General features: G+C 42.6%; 1 protein-coding gene and 4 non-coding genes across 6 annotated transcripts in view; 4 read left to right on the top strand and 1 right to left on the bottom strand.

Annotated features, from left to right (window-relative positions):
• The window catches only part of LOC119132968 (alpha-2-macroglobulin-like protein 1), a 63,812-nt gene extending 46,425 nt beyond the window's left edge, over positions 1–17,387 (bottom strand). For both annotated transcript variants that reach the window (XM_037268554.1, XM_037268555.1), the window contains exons 1-4: positions 17,207–17,387; positions 15,856–16,036; positions 15,007–15,163; positions 14,444–14,496 (exon numbers count right to left, since the gene is read on the bottom strand). In XM_037268554.1, the coding sequence (XP_037124449.1) occupies positions 14,444–14,496; positions 15,007–15,163; positions 15,856–16,036; positions 17,207–17,289 (474 nt within the window). In that variant the 5' untranslated portion in view covers positions 17,290–17,387. The remainder of the gene's footprint in view (positions 1–14,443; positions 14,497–15,006; positions 15,164–15,855; positions 16,037–17,206) is intronic.
• Positions 132–203, top strand: trnah-gug. Its single transcript has one exon. It is a non-coding gene; the product is annotated as a tRNA-His (tRNA).
• Positions 705–776, top strand: trnah-gug. Its single transcript has one exon. It is a non-coding gene; the product is annotated as a tRNA-His (tRNA).
• On the top strand, positions 1,278–1,349 carry trnah-gug. Its single transcript has one exon. It is a non-coding gene; the product is annotated as a tRNA-His (tRNA).
• On the top strand, positions 1,850–1,921 carry trnah-gug. Its single transcript has one exon. It is a non-coding gene; the product is annotated as a tRNA-His (tRNA).
• Positions 17,388–21,052: the final 3,665 nt, after the last annotated feature.

Below are 21,052 nucleotides of genomic sequence, written 5' to 3'. Positions count from 1 at the left end.
CCAATTTTGTCTTATCTCAAGTCTTTGGGATCATCGGATCTGCGTAGTTATTGGATAGTTCTACCAACATTTTAACATCACTTCCGCGCCTGTTGGTCAGACTTGTGAAATTTAATACAAGGTGCATATTGGCCATGATCGTATAGTGGTTAGTACTCTGCGTTGTGGCCGCAGCAACCCCGGTTCAAATCCGGGTCATGGCATAATCAATTTACGTTTTTGTCCCTTGCTCAGTATTGCTAACTCGCCATATTTTAGACAATGACAATTTTCCACACAAGTTAGACGGTCGATAGCCGTAGGGCGAGTGGCGCAATGGATAAAGCATCATTGCAGATTCAAATAATGTCACCTATTTTCTTTTTTTTTTTTTCAGTTTTGCGAAAGTGTTACCCACAAGCTTACAAACCGCACATTCCCGTGGGGCTAGTGGAGCAATGGGTAACGCATCTGTCTACGGATCCGAAGATTCTAGGACTCCTGGCTAGCTCACATGCCATTTTGTGATCAACATTAGCTATGTGTACTTTTGGGTTGAAGTAACTCACAGACACTGTCAACAAAAAAGACTTTCCAATTTTGTCTTATCTCAAGTCTTTGGGATCATCGGATCTGCGTAGTTATTGGATAGTTCTACCAACATTTTAACATCACTTCCGCGCCTGTTGGTCAGACTTGTGAAATTTAATACAAGGTGCATATTGGCCATGATCGTATAGTGGTTAGTACTCTGCGTTGTGGCCGCAGCAACCCTGGTTCAAATCCGGGTCATGGCATAATCAATTTACGTTTTTGTCCCTTGCTCAGTATTGCTAACTCGCCATATTTTAGACAATGACAATTTTCCACACAAGTTTACGGTCGATAGCCGTAGGGCGAGTGGCGCAATGGATAAAGCATCATTGCAGATTCAAATAATGTCACCTATTTTCTTTTTTTTTTTTTTCAGTTTTGCGAAAGTGTTACCCACAAGCTTACAAACCGCATATTCCCGTGGGGCTAGTGGAGCCATGGGTAACGCATCTGTCTACGGATCCGAAGATTCTAGGACTCCTGGCTAGCTCACATGCCATTTTGTGATCAACATTAGCTATGTGTACTTTTGGGTTGAAGTAACTCACAGACACTGTCAACAAAAAAGACTTTCCAATTTTGTCTTATCTCAAGTCTTTGGGATCATCGGATCTGCGTAGTTATTGGATAGTTCTACCAACATTTTAACATCACTTCCGCGCCTGTTGGTCAGACTTGTGAAATTTAATACAAGGTGCATATTGGCCATGATCGTATAGTGGTTAGTACTCTGCGTTGTGGCCGCAGCAACCCCGGTTCAAATCCGGGTCATGGCATAATCAATTTACGTTTTTGTCCCTTGCTCAGTATTGCTAACTCGCCATATTTTAGACAATGACAATTTTCCACACAAGTTTACGGTCGATAGCCGTAGGGCGAGTGGCGCAATGGATAAAGCATCATTGCAGATTCAAATAATGTCACCTGTTTTCTTTTTTCTTTTTTCAGTTTTGCGAAAGTGTTACCCACAAGCTTACAAACCGCATATTCCCGTGGGGCTAGTGGAGCAATGGGTAACGCATCTGTCTACGGATCCGAAGATTCTAGGACTCCTGGCTAGCTCACATGCCATTTTGTGATCAACATTAGCTATGTGTACTTTTGGGTTGAAGTAACTCACAGACACTGTCAACAAAAAAGACTTTCCAATTTTGTCTTATCTCAAGTCTTTGGGATCATCGGATCTGCGTAGTTATTGGATAGTTCTACCAACATTTTAACATCACTTCCGCGCCTGTTGGTCAGACTTGTGAAATTTAATACAAGGTGCATATTGGCCATGATCGTATAGTGGTTAGTACTCTGCGTTGTGGCCGCAGCAACCCCGGTTCAAATCCGGGTCATGGCATAATCAATTTACGTTTTTGTCCCTTGCTCAGTATTGCTAACTCGCCATATTTTAGACAATGACAATTTTCCACACAAGTTTACGGTCGATAGCCGTAGGGCGAGTGGCGCAATGGATAAAGCATCATTGCAGATTCAAATAATGTCACCTGTTTTCTTTTTTTTTTTTTCAGTTTTGCGAAAGTGTTACCCACAAGCTTACAAACCGCATATTCCCGTGGGGCTAGTGGAGCAATGGGTAACGCATCTGTCTACGGATCCGAAGATTCTAGGACTCCTGGCTAGCTCACATGCCATTTTGTGATCAACATTAGCTATGTGTACTTTTGGGTTGAAGTAACTCACAGACACTGTCAACAAAAAAGACTTTCCAATTTTGTCTTATCTCAAGTCTTTGGGATCATCGGATCTGCGTAGTTATTGGATAGTTCTACCAACATTTTAACATCATCACTTCCGCGCCTGTTGGTCAGACTTGTGAAATTTAATACAAGGTGCATATTGGCCATGATCGTATAGTGGTTAGTACTCTGCGTTGTGGCCGCAGCAACCCCGGTTCAAAGCCGGGTCATGGCATAATCAATTTGCGTTTTTGTCCCTTGCTCAGTATTGCTAACTCGCCATATTTTAGACAATGACAATTTTCCACACAAGTTTACGGTCGATAGCCGTAGGGCGAGTGGCGCAATGGATAAAGCATCATTGCAGATTCAAATAATGTCACCTATTTTCTTTTTTTTTTTTTTCAGTTTTGCGAAAGTGTTACCCACAAGCTTACAAACCGCATATTCCCGTGGGGCTAGTGGAGCAATGGGTAACGCATCTGTCTACGGATCCGAAGATTCTAGGACTCCTGGCTAGCTCACATGCCATTTTGTGATCAACATTAGCTATGTGTACTTTTGGGTTGAAGTAACTCACAGACACTGTCAACAAAAAAGACTTTCCAATTTTGTCTTATCTCAAGTCTTTGGGATCATCGGATCTGCGTAGTTATTGGATAGTTCTACCAACATTTTAACATCAACATTCTTACATGGTCTGCCTGGGTGTCCTGGCTAGAGATGCACCGATCCGATATCTGGATCGGATATCGGCCCCGATATCAACAAAATTGATGGATCGGGTATCGGAAAATGCAGCCGATCTGTGAGCCGATCCTTTCCTTAATCTATTGGGACGCGGGCTACGTCATACGTCAGCAGCACGTGTGCCGCGGGACGCGGCTACGTCATACGTCAGCAGCACGTGTGCCGCATCCATGAGAGTTTTCTAAACAAACGCAAACATGGAGCGAACGAAAGAGTCAGCTGTGTGGAGGTACTTTAAACTGAACACGCCAACTAGCTCGACGGCAGTTTGTAATGTCCGCAAAGCTAATGTTGCCAGGGGTGGTGGTAGTACTGCCAGTTATAGTACTAGTACTAAGCGGAGCTTGTTTTCAGGGAGCACTTCTCATTGCTGCTTAAATGAGCATTTAGACTCTAAATTTTAGAGCATCAACAGGTCATGAGTGATGTGGAACGGCACCTAATGTTTACATGTTTACTATTTATTTTAATATTTGGTTACTGTGTGCTTGATCACCCTTTCTATATTTGCCCAGTGCAGTTTCAGCTGCAACATTTGTATATTTTTTTTTTAAGAAGTTTGTATCCTAATTTACTTGAATTTAAATGCTGATACACTTTATTGCTGCTGTTGCACAATTTTTGTTACAAATAAATACCGTTTTTTTCCGTGTATAATACGCCCCCATGTATAATACGCACCCTAACAATGGCATGTTGATGCTGGAAAAAAGCCTGTACCCATGTATAATACGCACCCAATTTTTTTTTTTTTTTTTAATTTTTTTTTTTTTTCTTTTTTTTTTTAAGTCCCAATGATCGTCACACACGCAGGGAGGCAATGGGTCCCATTTTTATAGTCTTTGGTATGGTCTTAACTAGGCTGGATGTATTTTTTTTGTTGGCGTTGATTTCTCCGACTGCCCATAAAGGCACCACCGCGATCAGATGAAAAGAGAGGAAAGTGACGTGCGGACATGTGAAAAAGGCGGCTCTGTATGGGAGAGACGTTGAAGAGGAATAATAACACCCTTGGAAACCAAAACTTGCCCCTCGTCGTGACTCGGAGCCGCAACAAATGTTTCGGATTTGTGTAGGGTACATTGTGACAGCAAACGAGCAGGTGATCGAGCAAGCGTCTGATACGAGAGCATTGCGTTCGTATGGAGCGTGTTTGAAGTGAACAGCAGAGACGAAAGGAACAAGGCAAAGTGTTGTGAAATAAAATATTACCTGTAATACGCATTTTGTTATTTGCTGATTGTTTTAAATTATCCCTTCTTTGACGAAATGACCAGAGCACAGTACAAACACACTATTGTTCTTTCGGTATTTATTCAACCCACATTCTTTCACAACATGACAAGAAGAGAACAATACATAAATCAATACTCGTACCAGTACCATGATTTTCTTAAAAAAAAAAAAAAAAAAAAATTTTTAAAAATTTAAAAAAAATTGTACCCATGTATAATGCGCACCCCAGATTTTAGGACAATAAATTAGTTAAATTTTGCGTATTATACACGGAAAAAAACGGTAGTTCATTGCATGAATCTGCTTTATCTTGTTACATTTTGTCTTAGGAATGAACTGTGTAGTCATGCCTGATGTCATTGCCTTTAGTCTTTTCTGTTCCACATGTAGAGGTATGTAGCTTGTTAAGTCAACCATAATATCGGATCGGTATCGGGTATCGACCGATACGCAAAGCCACGGCATCGGTATCGGTATCGAAACTGAAAAAGTCGGATCGGTGCATCTCTAGTCCTGGCTGAAGATTCTAGAGAAAAGACACTAAACATGCAACTGCATATTGGCCATATTGGCACTTAGGTCGACTTAAATTTTGGAAAATACATCAGGACTTTAAAAATATTTTCTAAATTTCAGCGACGGCTCTGTCACAATAATGCAACCAGCGCGGTGCAGTTGCGCGGTGGGCGACACGTTACAGTTGCGCGTTCGGCGGTGCGCTGCAGTTGCGCGATCGGACAAATATGCGCAAATGAAAAAATGCTTTAAAAAGGCGGGTTTTTTTTGTCTTGAAACGGATTAAAAATGTTTCTATTATTTGTAATGGGAAAATTAGATTCGGAATTCGACCGATTTGCTTCTCGAACCGCCTTCTGGAACGGATTGTGGTCAAAATCCAAGGTTTGACTGTATTTTTGGTATTCTTGTTAAAATCACACTTACATGTGAACTGGAAATGACAATAATAACACAGTGAAAGCCAAATTGAGCAAATTGGCTATTTCAGAAGTGTGTGTCAAACTGGTAGCCCTTTGCCTTAATCAGTACCCAGGAAGTAGCTCTCGGTTTAAGAAAGGTTGGTGACCCCTGGTCTATAGGCTCACGGTCAGAATTTTAGCCTTGTCCAAGTGGACTTCTGTCAGTCGGTCGGTCTGTCTGTCTGTTTGCTGGCCGTGAGTCTCTCTCCCGTCTGTGTCGTCGGTTCCCCACCTGCCTTCCTTCCAACTCCCTTTCCCTTCAATAAATCCTGGTTCAAGCTGCATTTGGTCGCCCTGGCTCAACTCATTCCTGACACGGTCGAAGCAGGAGGTCATCAGTAAAGGAAGAGCAACTTCGGAGTTAAAAGGTTTGATTCGGACAACGGGACTTAGGCGCATGTCTTTTCAAACGGAGTGGTACGCACTATCGAAAACAAGTTTTTGATTCCATGTGCTTTATTAAGTGTTTTTATGTGTGAAGACTGCTGCTATGAGATTTTAATTAAAATAGTTCATATTAAATAATGAATAAGCCACACTAGAGCAGCGTTCCCCAACCTTTTTTGTGACACGGTTAGGTGCCGGACAAATTTTACCGGGCGGGGGGGGGCCTCCCCAGTCATGAACCTCACCGCACGTCACTGACTATCAGTGATTCTCATTAAATACAACACTGTTATTATGAATAATAGTTTCCTTCACTTCAGCGCCTGCAGGTCAGATTTATGAAATATGTGTATCTAATGAGGCGAAATCACATCAAACGGCAAACATTCTGACCAAATACATCATCTTGAAGAATCAGTCAATTAATCAATCTAAATAAAGTAATAAAGAAATCAGTAGTATTGTTGGTCTTCCTTTTTTGCTATTGCATTATGGTCTGGAGTAAAATTTGTTGTGGTAATTCTTAGGATAGAGCCGAGGTGTCAGTCCGTTAACCTAGATCTGTGACGGGCTTTGTTGACGTTCATGCGGCTGAACAAGCCAAATTGTCCACTCTTTTTTTAAACACTCTGCACTCAGTGTCCACCTTTCTTTTCCTCGGGCCACTCATTTTAATGGAAGGATTCCAGGGGAAGGTTTGTGGGTGGCATTAGCATAAAACTGTATCTGAAAGATCAGCGCGCGAATTACGAGAATGCTGACGTCACAGCCCACACTCGAAAATCTGCACTGATGGAAATAGAGCGCGGAGTGCGCCGGGTCCTTGCTACTTAGTACGTACATGCACTTGTGAGTGTGCACCGAGCTTTCTGACACGTCTTCCGGAAGTAAATGCGCAGGCGGGCGCTTCCCCATCTATTGGGGAAACATAGTAATTGCAGAGAAAATGACCAAAAGAAATGTTTAATACCGTTTTTTTCCGTGTATAATGCGCCCCCATGTATAATACGCACCTAAAAATGGCATGTTGATGCTGGAAAAAAGCCTGTACCCATGTATAATACGCACCCAATTTTTTTTTTTTTTTTAATTATTTTTTTTTAATTTTTTTTTTTTTTAAGTCCCAATGATCGTCACACACGCAGGGAGGCAATGGGTCCCATTTTTATAGTCTTTGGTATGGTCTTAACTAGGCTGGATGTATTTTTTTTTGTTGGCGTTGATTTCTCCGACTGCCCTTAAAGGCACCACCGCGATCAGATGAAAAGAGAGGAAAGTGACGTGCGGACATGTGAAAAAGGCGGCTCTGTATGGGAGAGACGTTGAAGAGGAATAAAAACACCCTTGGAAACCAAAACTTGCCCCTCGTCGTGACTCGGAGCCGCAACAAATGTTTCGGATTTGTGTAGGGTACATTGTGACAGCAAACGAGCAGGTGATCGAGCAAGCGTCTGATTCGAGAGCATTGCGTTCGTATGGAGCGTGTTTGAAGTGAACAGCAGAGACGAAAGGAACAAGGCAAAGTGTTGTGAAATAAAATATTACCTGTAATACGCATTTTGTTATTTGCTGATTGTATTAAACTATCACATTCATTGTCAGTCAAGAAGAGAAGAGGACTATTATCCCTTCTTTGACGAAATGACCAGAGCACAGTACAAACACACTATTGTTCTTGTAACGTGTTTTGTATTTAAGTCCTGTCTGCCCCTCGCTCACCGTCGGATCATTGCATGTGTTACTGTCATGATGTCTGTTTGGTGTCTGTTCCTGTCTTTGGTAATGTCACCCTGTCTTTTTGTTCCACATCTTTGTCGGTCAGTCCTGTTGTTGGTTTTGTTGTACCGTGATTTTCTTAAAAAAAAAAGGAAAAAAAATAAAAAATTTAAAAAAATAAAAATTTAAAAAAATTTGTACCCATGTATAATGCGCACCCCAGATTTTAGGACAATAAATTAGTTAAATTTTGCGTATTATACACGGAAAAAAACGGTAATACAATTTATTCAGGTTTGGCGGGCCGGATTAAACGGCCCCGTGGGCCAGATGTGGCCCGCGGGCCATAGTTTGCCTATTTCTGGCCTATACCCTTTTTGCCAGTTTGCCTGTATGCCCCTATGAGCCACAGTGCCTGTTACTTTTTTGCCAATAATTCAGTAAAGCAATCAAAACCCAACCACGTCTTCCCTCCTGTGTTCTGACCGACATCCGGGGGTGAATAGAGCATAACCATCCGAGCCAACCCCCTATACATTCCTCAGGCTCCCCAACAATAGCGGTAGCAGTTTGCATTATTTTATTGCAATGTTTTTCCTTATTCAGATTTGTTTCAAGACTACAGATACAGTTAGACTTCACTTGATGGTTAATGCAGTTATTGCAATTTTGTTGTTTTATCACAGTAGGTTTATTTACATTTCAAAAACCAGAAGCCATTAATTTACAAATATGATTGCAATTTAATTTACATATTTAAATGTTCAGATATTAAGATGTGATAGACAGTTTTTGCATGCTTTGAATGAGGCAAAATACCGTAATCTTCGGACTATAAGTCGCTCCGGAGTACAAGTCGCATCAGCCATAAAATGCCCAAAAAAGTGAAAAAAAACATATAAGTCGCTCCGGAGTATAAGTCGCATTTTGGGGGGCAATTTATTAGACAAAATCCAACACCAAGAACAGTCATGAACGAGCAACAACAGGCTAAACGATAGGTATGCTAACGTGACATAAACACAAACGAAGAGCTGAGAACGGCCCTGACGTAAAATTCAGCGTTATACAAAAAACTATTACATAAATAACACGTTAATAAAACCATCTGTGTCACTCCAATTCATTAAATCCATCGATCGTCTTTTGTCAACAATGCGTGCGCGCCGCTGACGGCGCTTGCACTTCAAAATATTCCACAGGCCCATATAACGATATATAAATTAGATATCAAATGACTACTATATAAGCAATAGTATTATCAAACCATCTGTGCACTCTAAATCATTAAATCCATCGATCAAATTCCTCGTCCTTTGTCAACAACGCCGCGCGTGAGCCCTGACGTCAGCCTCGTCGTTATTCCACAGATCTAGTATATAACTATATTGTAGCGTTAACAAAGTACAGGGAAAGACGTGGGTTTGGTAAACGGCTCTTTATTTAACAGAACAAACTTCCAGGCGTGTGGCGGCGTGGACTTCCAGCCACAGAGGTGGAAGAGAGATCCATAGAATAGGACCGGGCGTGCGTAAAAGCCATGACCGAGCCCCATCCACCGTCCCCGGACAGCCATCCGGCCGAGCGCCGGCTTTCGACTTCCATCCACGGAGGTGAAAGACAGCTCGGTAGAGTAGGACCGGGCGTGCGTAAAAGCATCCCCATCCACCGCCCCATAAGTCGCGGTTTTTTTCATAGTTTGGGTGGGGGGGCGACTTATAATAAGGAGCGACTTATATGTGAATTTTTTCAAAGATTTTCCAAAAAAAAAAAAAAAGTGAAACCGCGATAAACGAACCGCGATGTAGCAAGGGATTACTGTAATTTGAATTTCAAGTGACATCAGCAGCGCGGCGCGGCGTGGCGGTTGTTTACAAAAAGGACAAAGATTGATCACGGGATGACGAAAATGACGAAGGGCCCCACGTACTACCGGCATCATTAGCGGCTTTGTTTCTAAGTGACACGGAGGACGAAGAGTTTGAAGGATTTAAGGATTTGGAGTGACACAGAAGGTTTGAAAAACTATTATGGCTTTTACGCACGCCCGGTCCTACTCTACGGAGCTCTCTTTCACCTCCGTGGATGGAAGTCGAGGGCCGGCGCTCGGCTGGTTGGCTGTCCGGGGACGGTGGAAGGGCTCGGTCATGCCTTTTACGCACGCCCGGTCCTATTCTATGGATCTCTCTTCCACCTCCGTGGCTGGAAGTCCACGCCGCCACACGCCTGGAAGTTTGTTTTGTTAAATAAAGAGCCGTTTACCAAACCCACGTCTTTCCTTGTAATTTGTTAACGCTACAATCTAGTTATATACCGTATTTTCCGCACTAAAAGGCGCACCAGATTATAAGGCGCACCTTCAATGAACGGCCCATTTTAAAACTTTGTCCATATATAAGGCACACCGGATTATAAGGCGCATAAAATAGAAGCTATACTGCAACAAACTGAGGTTGACTAGGGTTGCGGTATGCATCCACTAGCCAATAACCAACGAGCCCTCTGTAAACAATCGCGTTTCTCAAACGATCTCCTATAAAATGATCGGAACTGACTAAAGTTCGATCTAACGCATTGGTACTACTTACCGTAGTTTTCGGACTATAAGTCGCGGTTTTTTTCATAGTTTGGGTGGGGGGGCGACTTATACTCAGGAGCGACTTATATACATATATATGGTTTTTTTCACTTTTTTGGGCATTTTATGGCTGGTGCGACTTATACTCCGGTGCGACTTATAGTCCGAAAATTACGGTACCTATGTTTCCCTTCCATATCGATCCGTAGATTTACTCGAAACATTAACAGAGCAGCCTATTTTGACATGAAATAGCCTGGTGCGTATAGCAGCTATCGTTATAGCATTAGCCATCCGCAAAGTCCCACGAGCCTCAGCTCGCAATCTCCCATGAGCCTCAGCAAAGTGTAAACAATCGCATTTCTCAAACGATCTCCTATAAAATGATCGGAACTGACTAAAGTTCGATCTAACGCATTGGTACTACTTACCTATGTTTCCCTTCCATATCGATCCGTAGATTTACTCGAAACATTAACAGAGCAGCCTATTTTGACATGAAATAGCCTGGTGCGTATAGCAGCTATCGTTATAGCATTAGCCATCCGCAAAGTCCCACGAGCCTCAGCTCGCAATCTCCCATGAGCCTCAGCAAAGTGTAAACAATCGCGTTTCTCAAACGATCTCCTATAAAATGATCGGAACTGACTAAAGTTCGATCTAACGCATTGGTACTACTTACCTATGTTTCCCTTCCATATCGATCCGTAGATTTACTCGAAACATTAACAGAAACGGTCCTCTGAGGATGCCATCTGCTCTGCCCTCCACTCGGCCCTCACCCACCTGGAGGGGAGGGACTCGTATGTGAGGTTGCTGTTTGTGGACTTCAGTTCTGCCTTCAACACCATTGTGCCACAACGTCTCATCAGCAAGCTTGACAAGCTGGGCCTCAGTACCTGCCTCTGCAACTGGCTACTGGACTTCCTCTGTCAGAGGCCACAGGTGGTATGTGTTGGCGACAAAATCTCCGCCAGCATCACGCTGAGCACAGGGGCCCCCCAGGGCTGCGTGCTCAGTCCGCTGCTCTTCACCCTCCTGACGCATGACTGCACTGCCACCTACAGCGACAACCGCATCACCAAGGGAGACGAGACTCAATACAGGCTGGAGGTTGACCTTCTGATCACGTGGTGCAGGGACAACAACCTCCTGCTGAACGTCGACAAGACCAAGGAGATTGTTGTTGACTTCCGGAAGGGTCACGCCCAACACCTGCCGCTGACCATCGACGGTGCTGTGGTGGAGAGAGTGAGCAGCACCAGGTTCCTGGGGGTGCACATCATTGAGGATCTCTCCTGGTCCACCAACACCGCATCACTGGCGAAGAAGGCCCAGCGCCGCCTGTACTTCCTTCGGAAACTCAGGCAAGCGGGCGCTCCTCCGGCCGTCATGACTACATTTTACCGCGGCACCATTGAGAGCGTCCTCTCCAGCTGTATTGCTGTTTGGGGTGGCAGCTGCACTGACTACGACTTGAAGGCCCTGCAGCGCATAGTGAAAACGGCTGGTAAGACTATTGGTGCTTCTCTCCTCTCCTTGAAGGACATTTACACCTCCCATCTCACCCGCAAGGCGACCAAGATTGTGAGTGATGTGAGTCACCCCGCTCACTCTTTGTTTGATCTTCTGCCCTCTGGGAGGCGGTACAGGAGCCTGCGCTCCCGCACCACCAGACTCTCCAACAGCTTCGTACTCCAGGCCGTTAGGATCCTGAACTCGCTCCCCCTTCCTTCGTAGCGTCCTGTTCTTTGCGCTATGCTTACTGTCTGCTGTATGCGCACTGGCTCAGTTTTGCTCCTCTTATTTATTGGGTTTATTGGGTTGTTGGTTTATTATTTATTCATCTTTTTATTTTGTGTCGTCTACTTGTATGTCTCGTCACCATGGGATAGAGGAAACGGAATTTCGGTTTCTTTGTGTGTCTTGACATATGAAGGATTGACAATAAAGCTGACTTTGACTTTGACTTTGAACATTAACAGAGCAGCCTATTTTGACATGAAATAGCCTGGTGCGTATAGCAGCTATCGTTATAGCATTAGCCATCCGCAAAGTCCCATGAGCCTCAGCTCGCAATCTCCCATGAGCCTCAGCAAAGTGTAAACAATCGCGTTTCTCAAACGATCTCCTATAAAATGATCGGAACTGACTAAAGTTCGATCTAACGCATTGGTACTACTTACCTATGTTTCTCTTCCATATCGATCCGTAGATTTACTCGAAACATTAACAGAGCAGCCTATTTTGACATGAAATAGCCTGGTACGTATAGCAGCTATCGTTAAAGCATTAGCCATCCGCATAGTCCCATGAGCCTCAGCTCGCAATCTCCCATGAGCCTCAGCAAAGTGTAAACAATCGCGTTTCTCAAACGATCTCCTATAAAATGATCAGAACTGACTAAAGTTCGATCTAACACATTGGTAATGCTTACCTATGTTTCCCTTCCATATCAATCCGTAAATTTACTCGAAACATTAACGGAGCAGCCTATTTTGAAATGAAATAGCCTCGCGGGTACAACAGCTATTCGGTGACGCCCCCTGACTACAGTTGCCGTAATGTTGGGAAGCGATGCGACCTTGTAATTTACTAGTCGTACTAAAACGTACTGAAACATTTTGGCAGAGCACTGTGTACAACCAGTATGGATCAACAAATTCATCAATTGATCCATATATAAGGCGCACTGGACTATAAGGCGCACTGTCGACTTTTGAGAAAATTTTAGGTTTTTAGGTGCGCCTTATAGTCCGGAAAATACGGTACTAGATCTGTGGAATAACGACGAGGCTGACGTCAGGGCGCACGCGCGGCGTTGTTGACAAAGGACGATGAATTTGATCGATGGATTTAATGATTTAGAGTGCACAGATGGTTTGATAATATTATTGCTTATATAATAGTTATTTGATATCTAATTTATATATCGTTATATGGGCCTGTGGAATATTTTGAAGTGCAAGCGCCGTCAGCGGCGCGTACCCATTGTTGACAAAGGACTATCGATGGATTTAATGAATTGGAGTGACGCCAGATGGTTTTATAAACGTGTTATTTATGTAATAGTTTTTTTTTAATAACTCTGAATGTTGCGTCAGGCCCGTTCTCAGCTCCTCGTTTGTGTTTGTCACGTTAGCATACCGTATCGTTTAGCCTGTTGTTGCTCGTTCATGTCTGTTCTTGGTGTTGGATTTTGTCGAATAAATTTCCCCCCAAAATGCGACTTATACTCCGGAGCGACTTATATATGTTTTTTTTCATGTTATTGTGCATTTTATGGCTAATGCGACCTATATTCCGGAGCAACTTTTAGTCCAAAAATTACGATAAAAGAAACCGAAACTTTAACTGAACCGTGTGTATGGTGAACACCCCTAGTATTAGGGAAACAGCAGCAAGTCTGGAATTTGAAGGTTCTAGTGTCTCTAGGAGTTACTATTTTTGTGGACGGGACAGAGTTGTTAAAGTAATATTAAATAAGGGCTATAAATGTAATTTGATTGGCTAGTACTTTTTTTAAAATGAAAAAGCATTTTTTTACGTAATAACAGAAATATTACAGATTTGTATCAGATCTTCACAGCCTAAAACTTGTATTTATTGTACATCGAATTGACTCTTTTAGGAAATGAAAATAGTGTGTTATCGTTAATATGATACTGTCAGCCTGTGACAGAGCCAAAATGTCAGAAAAACTGAAAATGTGTTACCAAATATCATAGAACATGGGAATCTTTCCCCTAGAAGTTGTGGAGTGTAGGTGTGACATCGGAGTGTTCAGACAAATGTCTGCTGCATACTTCACTGCAGAATTGTTTATTTTAATGCTCATGACCTAACCTAGTAAAAATTCAGGTAAGTGTTAAGGCTGAGAATGTTACAGTGCATGCCATTCTTACTGCACATTTTGTTCTCAGATTGAGTTTAATAAGCAATGACGTTGAAGTCACTTATTATTCAGCATTGTTTTTAGCTACATAAGAATTTAAAACATGAAAATAATCCATCAAAATGGCCCAATTTTACATCAGGCCTGAAAGAGTAATGCTTGATTTACCTTTAATACTGTAACAAAATATCACCCTGGCTGCTAGCTTGCCGGTTTTCAGTCAAACAAAAGAAAAAACAATACTGATCCGGTAGACATATTCAGCATGGGGTGAACAGGTAAGGGGGAAAACAACGTGGTGCAGTACTCTTAATTCCTTTTGTCAGATGTTAATCATGCATAGCAGATTGTTTTCCCACTAACAGAAAAGACCTTGAGCCGGTATTGATTCAGATGTTTGGGTCAAATGCAGTGTGAGGCAAATGAACTCTGACAGCATGTTTATCACAGTACTCCACACAGCGCATCACACCCACGCTGGCTACAAAACCCACAAAAACAGCCCTCCCTTTACCTCCTCCCACTCTCCTGAATCAAAATAAGAGGCCTGTTCTTAACATTTACACAAAATCACACCAGGCAAAGTTCAGATTTGCATCTAGTTTAAAAATCTTCAGAAGACAAAAATTAATTGGCAACTTACCAGCCGGTCCACAGGTATAAAACTAGAATCCATTGAGACAATCCGGAACTGCACTGCAAAAAAAAATGCAAAAGGTCTTCAAGTGTTCTTTAACCCTAACCCTTATATACACAGGTAGAATATCAGAATAAAACAAACAGCAAACAAGACATTGTTTTCGGTGTTAGGCTTCAAATCATGGTTCTTAAAGTAGAAACTAATATGAAAAACACATTTGCAAGACAAATAGAATGTCAATACAAATGTGCCAGAGGAGTAAAACACACAATAATAAGTAGATGGACCAGTGTGTTACATGTTTCAAAACATTTATTTATCATGATGTGAATGTAATGAATACAAGTACAGTATACGCAACAATTAATAATGGATGGTTGGACTCAAAGAGGGGGCGGTATTAGGCATTAGCGAGGCTGTGATCAGGTCTTCTGTCTTGAAAATTATTCACTACTGTAAATGTTTTGTTTTACAGTGCAAAGATAGACTGGTTATGCATCAACGAGCAATTCTACCCGAAAAACATTCCTCTGTCAACTCAATATTATGTCTGTGGTGATACTTACCAGTCTGTCCAGGTTTGTAGATAGGTTTATCAGTTTGAAGAATGTGGATGAAAGCAGGAGGGACAATGAGGATTTTGGTTTTCTTGTTCATTGTGCCACTCTCGCCTTTCACAGTGACATTTATGGTTGCCACAGTACTAGTGCGCACTGCCGGGACCTAGGGTGCCAAGAAACACACACACCGAAGACAACACAATGTGAAATGAGGGAGCGGTGGAATGAGAAACAGATGGAAGGGCTTCTTGTACAAATATGATGATTTGTAGATTGCCATTCTCATGGCAAGAGGTTCTGTGTTGCAACAGCAAACCGCTTTGCATTCATCTATGAAATCACTCCATACTTGCAAGCATATGTTTTCACTTGTTTTTAGAATGCAAATAGAGCTGTTATTACATAATAAGGGACAGTGACTGCTTCTAAAATTTATAAGGGGGTGTTTCCTCTCCATGTGTGTATGTTTGCGCATGTGTGTGTTGAGGGTTGAAGGGTTGGGGGGAGGGAACGTTTTCCAGAGGAATGCAGGTACATTGCTGGCCTCCAGTAGAAAGCAGTCTTTGTTGAGCTGCAGGTCAAGAAATGCCAGACCTATTCTGATACGGCTGGGGTTAAACTCGGGGGAACCGAGTGAAATCAAAAGCTATTATCACAGACTGATTGGGGTCACTTGGGTGGTCATTGAAAATGAGCAAGTCCTATTCGGTTGCATAACAACTCGCTGTGGTGTGACAGTCCAGAACAGTTATTTACTAAAGACTCACGCTGATAGCTGGTGCCAGCTACATTGTTTGGTACATAATCATGGGTTGACAAATGGATAGATGGATAAACAGTCAATGAGAAACGGACCTGAAAGTTGAGGCACTGGTAAAAGTCCTGTTTGACTGCCTCCTCCAAGATGATGGCGCTGTCAGAGTCCGTGTCCAGGGTTATACTCAAAGCGACGGGCTCCATAGGCCCGTGGATGAGTGCGCATAGTGTTTCTTGCGACCCTCCTCTAACCCGGGAGCTCACAGTCACAGCAAAGATGCTGCATGGATAGAGAGACACACGAGCATTGCACTGGGAAACAAGTCAAGAGTCACATTACTGGAATTTTGTTTTGTTTATTTTTTTATTATCTTAATTCCTCTGTAGAAACAACGATGTCAACATATGTTTGCGATACACATTCTAGAAAAATTATGAACACACATCATATACACACATATAGTATATAGTACATACGTATATACACACACACAAACAAACACACTCGCACACACACACACACACACACACACATATATTGATTGATTGAATATTTATTGATCCCCAGGGGTGGGGAAATTCAGGCCCCAGCAGTATCCATACCACAGAGTGGGTATACAAAAGACACACAGATGGCATGAATATATATATATATGTATACGTATATATTTCACAGTGGCGGCTCGGTGGAACGTCCGCCTCACAGTTAGGAGGGTGCGGGTTCGATTCCACCTCCGGCCCTCCCTGTGTGGAGTTTGCATGTTCTCCCCGGGCCCGCGTGGGTTTTCTCCGGGCACTCCGGTTTCCTCCCACATCCCAAAAACATGCTTGGTAGGCCGATTGGGCCCTCCAAATTATCCCTAGGTGTGAGTGCGAGCGCAAATTGTTGTTTGTCTCTATGTGCCCTGCGATTGGCTGGCAACCGGTTCAGGGTGTCCCCCGCCTAATGCCCGATGACGGCTGGGATGGGCTCCAGCACACCCGCGACCCCTGTGAGGACTAAGCGGTTCAGAAAATGGATGGATATATATTTCACAGCCCAATTTTCACTTAAGTGTTATTCCAAAAAGATGTATTTCTTCATCTCTCCGTGGCAGCAATATAAAGTAACAGACAAACCAATTAGATGTAATATAATTAAATGTAATGTAAAATAAGTGCCTTTGCTCAATAATGGTTGTAAAATCACTGCAAATGTTTACGTGTAATGTGCAAATGATGAGACCTGAGTCAGCAACTAGCAAACGAAGGAGTATTGGGACGTGACAAGTTATTTCTCATGTTTTCCTCCCCCAACTGCATTTGTACCATAGTGACAAATAATTGCACGGTATAATCGATAAATCGAATAAATAAAGCAGGATATGTTACGACTTAATACAAACATCTTGCAGACAACAAACTTTCTTTGATTCTATTTATCAGCCGGAACGAGATTGGCTCTACTTACGTGTCATTGAGATGAGCTGATGACGCACTTTGCAAAAAGACAGACGTAAGTAGGACCGCTAAAGTGTGGAAGACAGGTGCCATGTTTGCGCAGCACAGCACGTTGTTCCGACAGGACTGTGAGGCTTTCTCTACGGGAGCACTCTGATACTGATGAATTCGGTGCAAACTTTTTGGACTTTGCTTTTTTAAACTCTAGCGATTGACTGCAAACCCCCGCCTTCATGAACACTCCCCCCTCCCCAGGCTCTACTCTGCATCCTAATACGTTTCACTTCCCAAAAGTTCGAGCCGGACTGGCCTGCTGCCAGTTGTCCACAAATTATGAGGAATTTGAGAATTGTGGGTGGGCGAAATGCCAATATGGGCTTTTCTTTTTCTTCTTCTTCTTCTTCTTCTTCTCAGCCACAATATTACAGTATAGGACTGACTATAGGGCTAGTGAAGGGGGAAAAAGGGGTTGTAGGATTCTGACTGTATTCTCAGAATTCTGATTTTGAAAGGAGAATTCTCATTCAAGTATTCTAACTCTCTTGTTATCAGTTTAAAGTCAGAATTAATTCATCACTTTAAAGTGGAAATTCTGACTTGCTCACCTTCTGCCTTTAAAGTCAGAATTCTGACTTGAAAGTGGGGATTCACGTCAGAATTGTAAATTTCCCACTGTCTGACTGACTTAAAGGTACACTAGGAAACTTAAAAGTCAGAATTCTGACTTTAATGGAGAATAAAGAATTCTGCCGACCTTTTTTTCTTCATTGGCCCTAATCCTATTCCATGTTATCGAAAATGAACAATCGCATACGTCAGCTGGTTTTGGTGTCACCAAATACCAGCAGTGCAACAATAGCATGTTAGTATTATTGGATGGCTGCAGCTCAATTGGTAGAGCTGGTTGCCCAGTGAATAGAAGTTCCACCGTTTGAATCTCCGTTGTTTTATTTTGTTCTTGCTACTGATGCCGTTTCCTACTAACTTGGGACACCAGCAAGACCAGCACGAAAACACAACAAAACCGTTTTACCCTGCCACTCATGGTCCACTTCTTCAGCCCCCTGGTAACAGATCTCCTGTAATGTCCTATTACGCATCATCCATTATATGGAACTGGGAGGTGTGGTCGTGAGCCCTATGTTTATATCTCCACTTCCAAGTGAAAAAAAATACTCAGTTGGATTGAGAAACTCCATTCCATGAACATTTCTCAAATGTTCCAAGCAATTCATATAGAGTCCCACTTACCATTATCAGCACCCATGAAGTTAAAGTACATAATGTGTGTAGCCCTGATGAATATTTTACATATTGATATATAGATTTTTTTGTGGCGTAATTTAGAGTGCTTCATTCCGATAATTTTCGGTGTCCTTGCAGCTGATTGGCTTAGCAGTTCTAACCCCACTTTATCTTAGACTCCCGCACCTTATCCACTCCGTTCGCGTCAACATATCGGCAGCATCTCGGGCTTGCGCTTCATTACAGAAGTCAATTGTTTACTTTGTAATTTTTAGTGAAGTCCTACGACAATGCCACGAAAATGCCTCGCACCTTCTATGCCTTCTGGAGACAGCAAGCATAAGTGGAAGATGCTTACAATAGCAGAGAAGATGAAACTCCTCGACATGCTTAAGGAAGGGAGAAGTTACGCCGAAGTAGACCACCATAATCAGTTGACTGTGCGTTATATTAAGAAGGACAAGAAGAATAAAGAATATACGTTTGACTGCAAATATTACTTTTAATAAGCAAGTCCACGCAATAAGGGCATAGTATGGATGGAGTCGGCATTAGCCCCCTGGGTAAATTCCTGCAGGAAGAAGAACATTCCTTTGGATACGAAAAGGCCAGGCGGCTGTACAGCCAACTTGCAGATGATGATGATACCAACCCTCACGACCCTCAACCTTCAATTTCACAGGCATCTCCTTCTACTAGTCAACACATTCCTGTCACTGCTAGCAATGGTTGGTTTGAAAAGTCCACGAAGAGATTCAACCTCGAGTGTTTGGTTCTATGGAGAAGCAGCCTCCGCAGGCAAAGATGGTACAGAGTTGTATAAAAATGAGACTTTTAAGTCCATCATTGAAGTAGGGGGCTATTTGCCTGAACAGGTGTTCAAGATGGACGAGACTGGCTTGTTTTGGAAGAGGATCCCATCAAGAATGTTCATCATGACGGAAGAGGGCAAAGCACTTGGGTTTAGGCCTTCAAGGATCGCTTCACTCTCCTGATGTGAGACAAGGCTGCTGGCCATATTTCTCCCAGTGTATTGGATGCACAGTCCGAAAGCTTGGATAACCAAGTCACTGTCAAAAGATTGGTTCCATAAGTACTGAGAGGGTTTACCTCTCTGAAAAGGGGCGAAATTTCAATGTTTTACTGCTGATGGACAACGCTGGAGGCCACGCACAAGACCTGAGTGCCGAAGGTGTGCGCATTGAATTCTTGCCCCCAAGAACCATATCTCTCATCCAACAAATGGACCAGGGCATTTTTCATGCTTTTAAGGCACTGTACACCAAGCATGCCATGCAAGACCTGGTTGAATCCATAGACGCAGAAGTGAAGTTTTCAGTGCTGCAGTATTGGAAGGCATTTAATATAGCGACGTGTCTCCAGCACATCGAGAAGGTGCTGAGGGAAATGAAGACTTTCAAACCCACCTGGAAGAAATAATGGCCAGAAGTGGTCCATGACTACAAAGGATCTACTTTTGAGGAAAGTCATTATTCCTCCATCAGTAATGTAGTAAAGCTGGGAAGGCAAGTCAAAGGAGAAGGCTTTTCTGTCATGGAGAACCGCTAATGGATGAAGATCTGGCTGAACTGACAAGGTCAGAGAGTGAGGACAAAACAGAAGGCGAAGAAGATGATCCAGAAGAAGTCAGTCTAACACTCGAACACCTGGTAACCAGAATGCGAGCTGCAAAAGATCTTCAGAGGATGGTGGAGGAATGGGACCCAGAGATGATTCGTGCGTTGCAATTCAGAAATGCAGTCAACAGAGCCCTGCACGTGTAAAACAGCATCTTAACTCAGGAAAAACAAAGCAATGCCAGCAGCTGCCCATCACTATGTTTCTGACACGACCACTAGGAAAAGAACCAAGGGAAGTCTGTGGCAATTGAGATTCCGGAAAGTGAGGACAAAGTTATGGAACCACCTGCTGAATATGGCATCTGACCTTATGTCAGTAAATAAGAATGTTTCTGAAAGTCAGTTTGACTTTGAAATGTTTACAAAAGTGTTTAAATAGTTATTTAGTATTTAAGAACGTTTCCGAAAGTCAGTTTGACTTTAAATTTTTTGCAAAGGTGTTTAAAAATGCAAAAAGAAATGTTTAAAAATACAATAGTGTTTAAAAATACAATAAAGGTTCATAAAAATTTTGTGTGGATATTGTAACATATTTTCTCTTCATTGTGGATTTTCACCTATCGCGGGTGGTCTTGAAACAATTAACTGTGATAAATGAGAGATCACTGTACATATATGCCCTCTAGCGGCCAATAATAAACACCACATGTTGGAAATTTATATACAATTATGTTTAAATTTCTAAATAATACATGTATCGTTTCTACTTTGCAGATTTTTGTTTTTCGCGAGTGGTTCTGGAACGCCTCTCCCGCGAAAAACGAAGGATTACTGTACCTACTTTGGCACAACACCGGCCATACTGCCTTTTGAGACTAATGATATGCGTCATCACAAATTTACATTAATTAAAAAGATTAAAGTCCCAATGATCGTCACACACACACCTGGGTGTGGTGAAATTTGTCCTCTGCATTTAACCCATCCCCGTGTGATTTTAATCCATCCCCTGGGGGAGAGGGGAGCAGTGA

Source organism: Syngnathus acus, chromosome 13 (genome assembly GCF_901709675.1).
Source record: "Syngnathus acus chromosome 13, fSynAcu1.2, whole genome shotgun sequence".
Lineage (NCBI taxonomy): Eukaryota > Metazoa > Chordata > Actinopteri > Syngnathiformes > Syngnathidae > Syngnathus > Syngnathus acus.
Note: the sequence above shows the minus strand (reverse complement) of the source record. Positions and strands in the feature narration are given on the sequence as shown.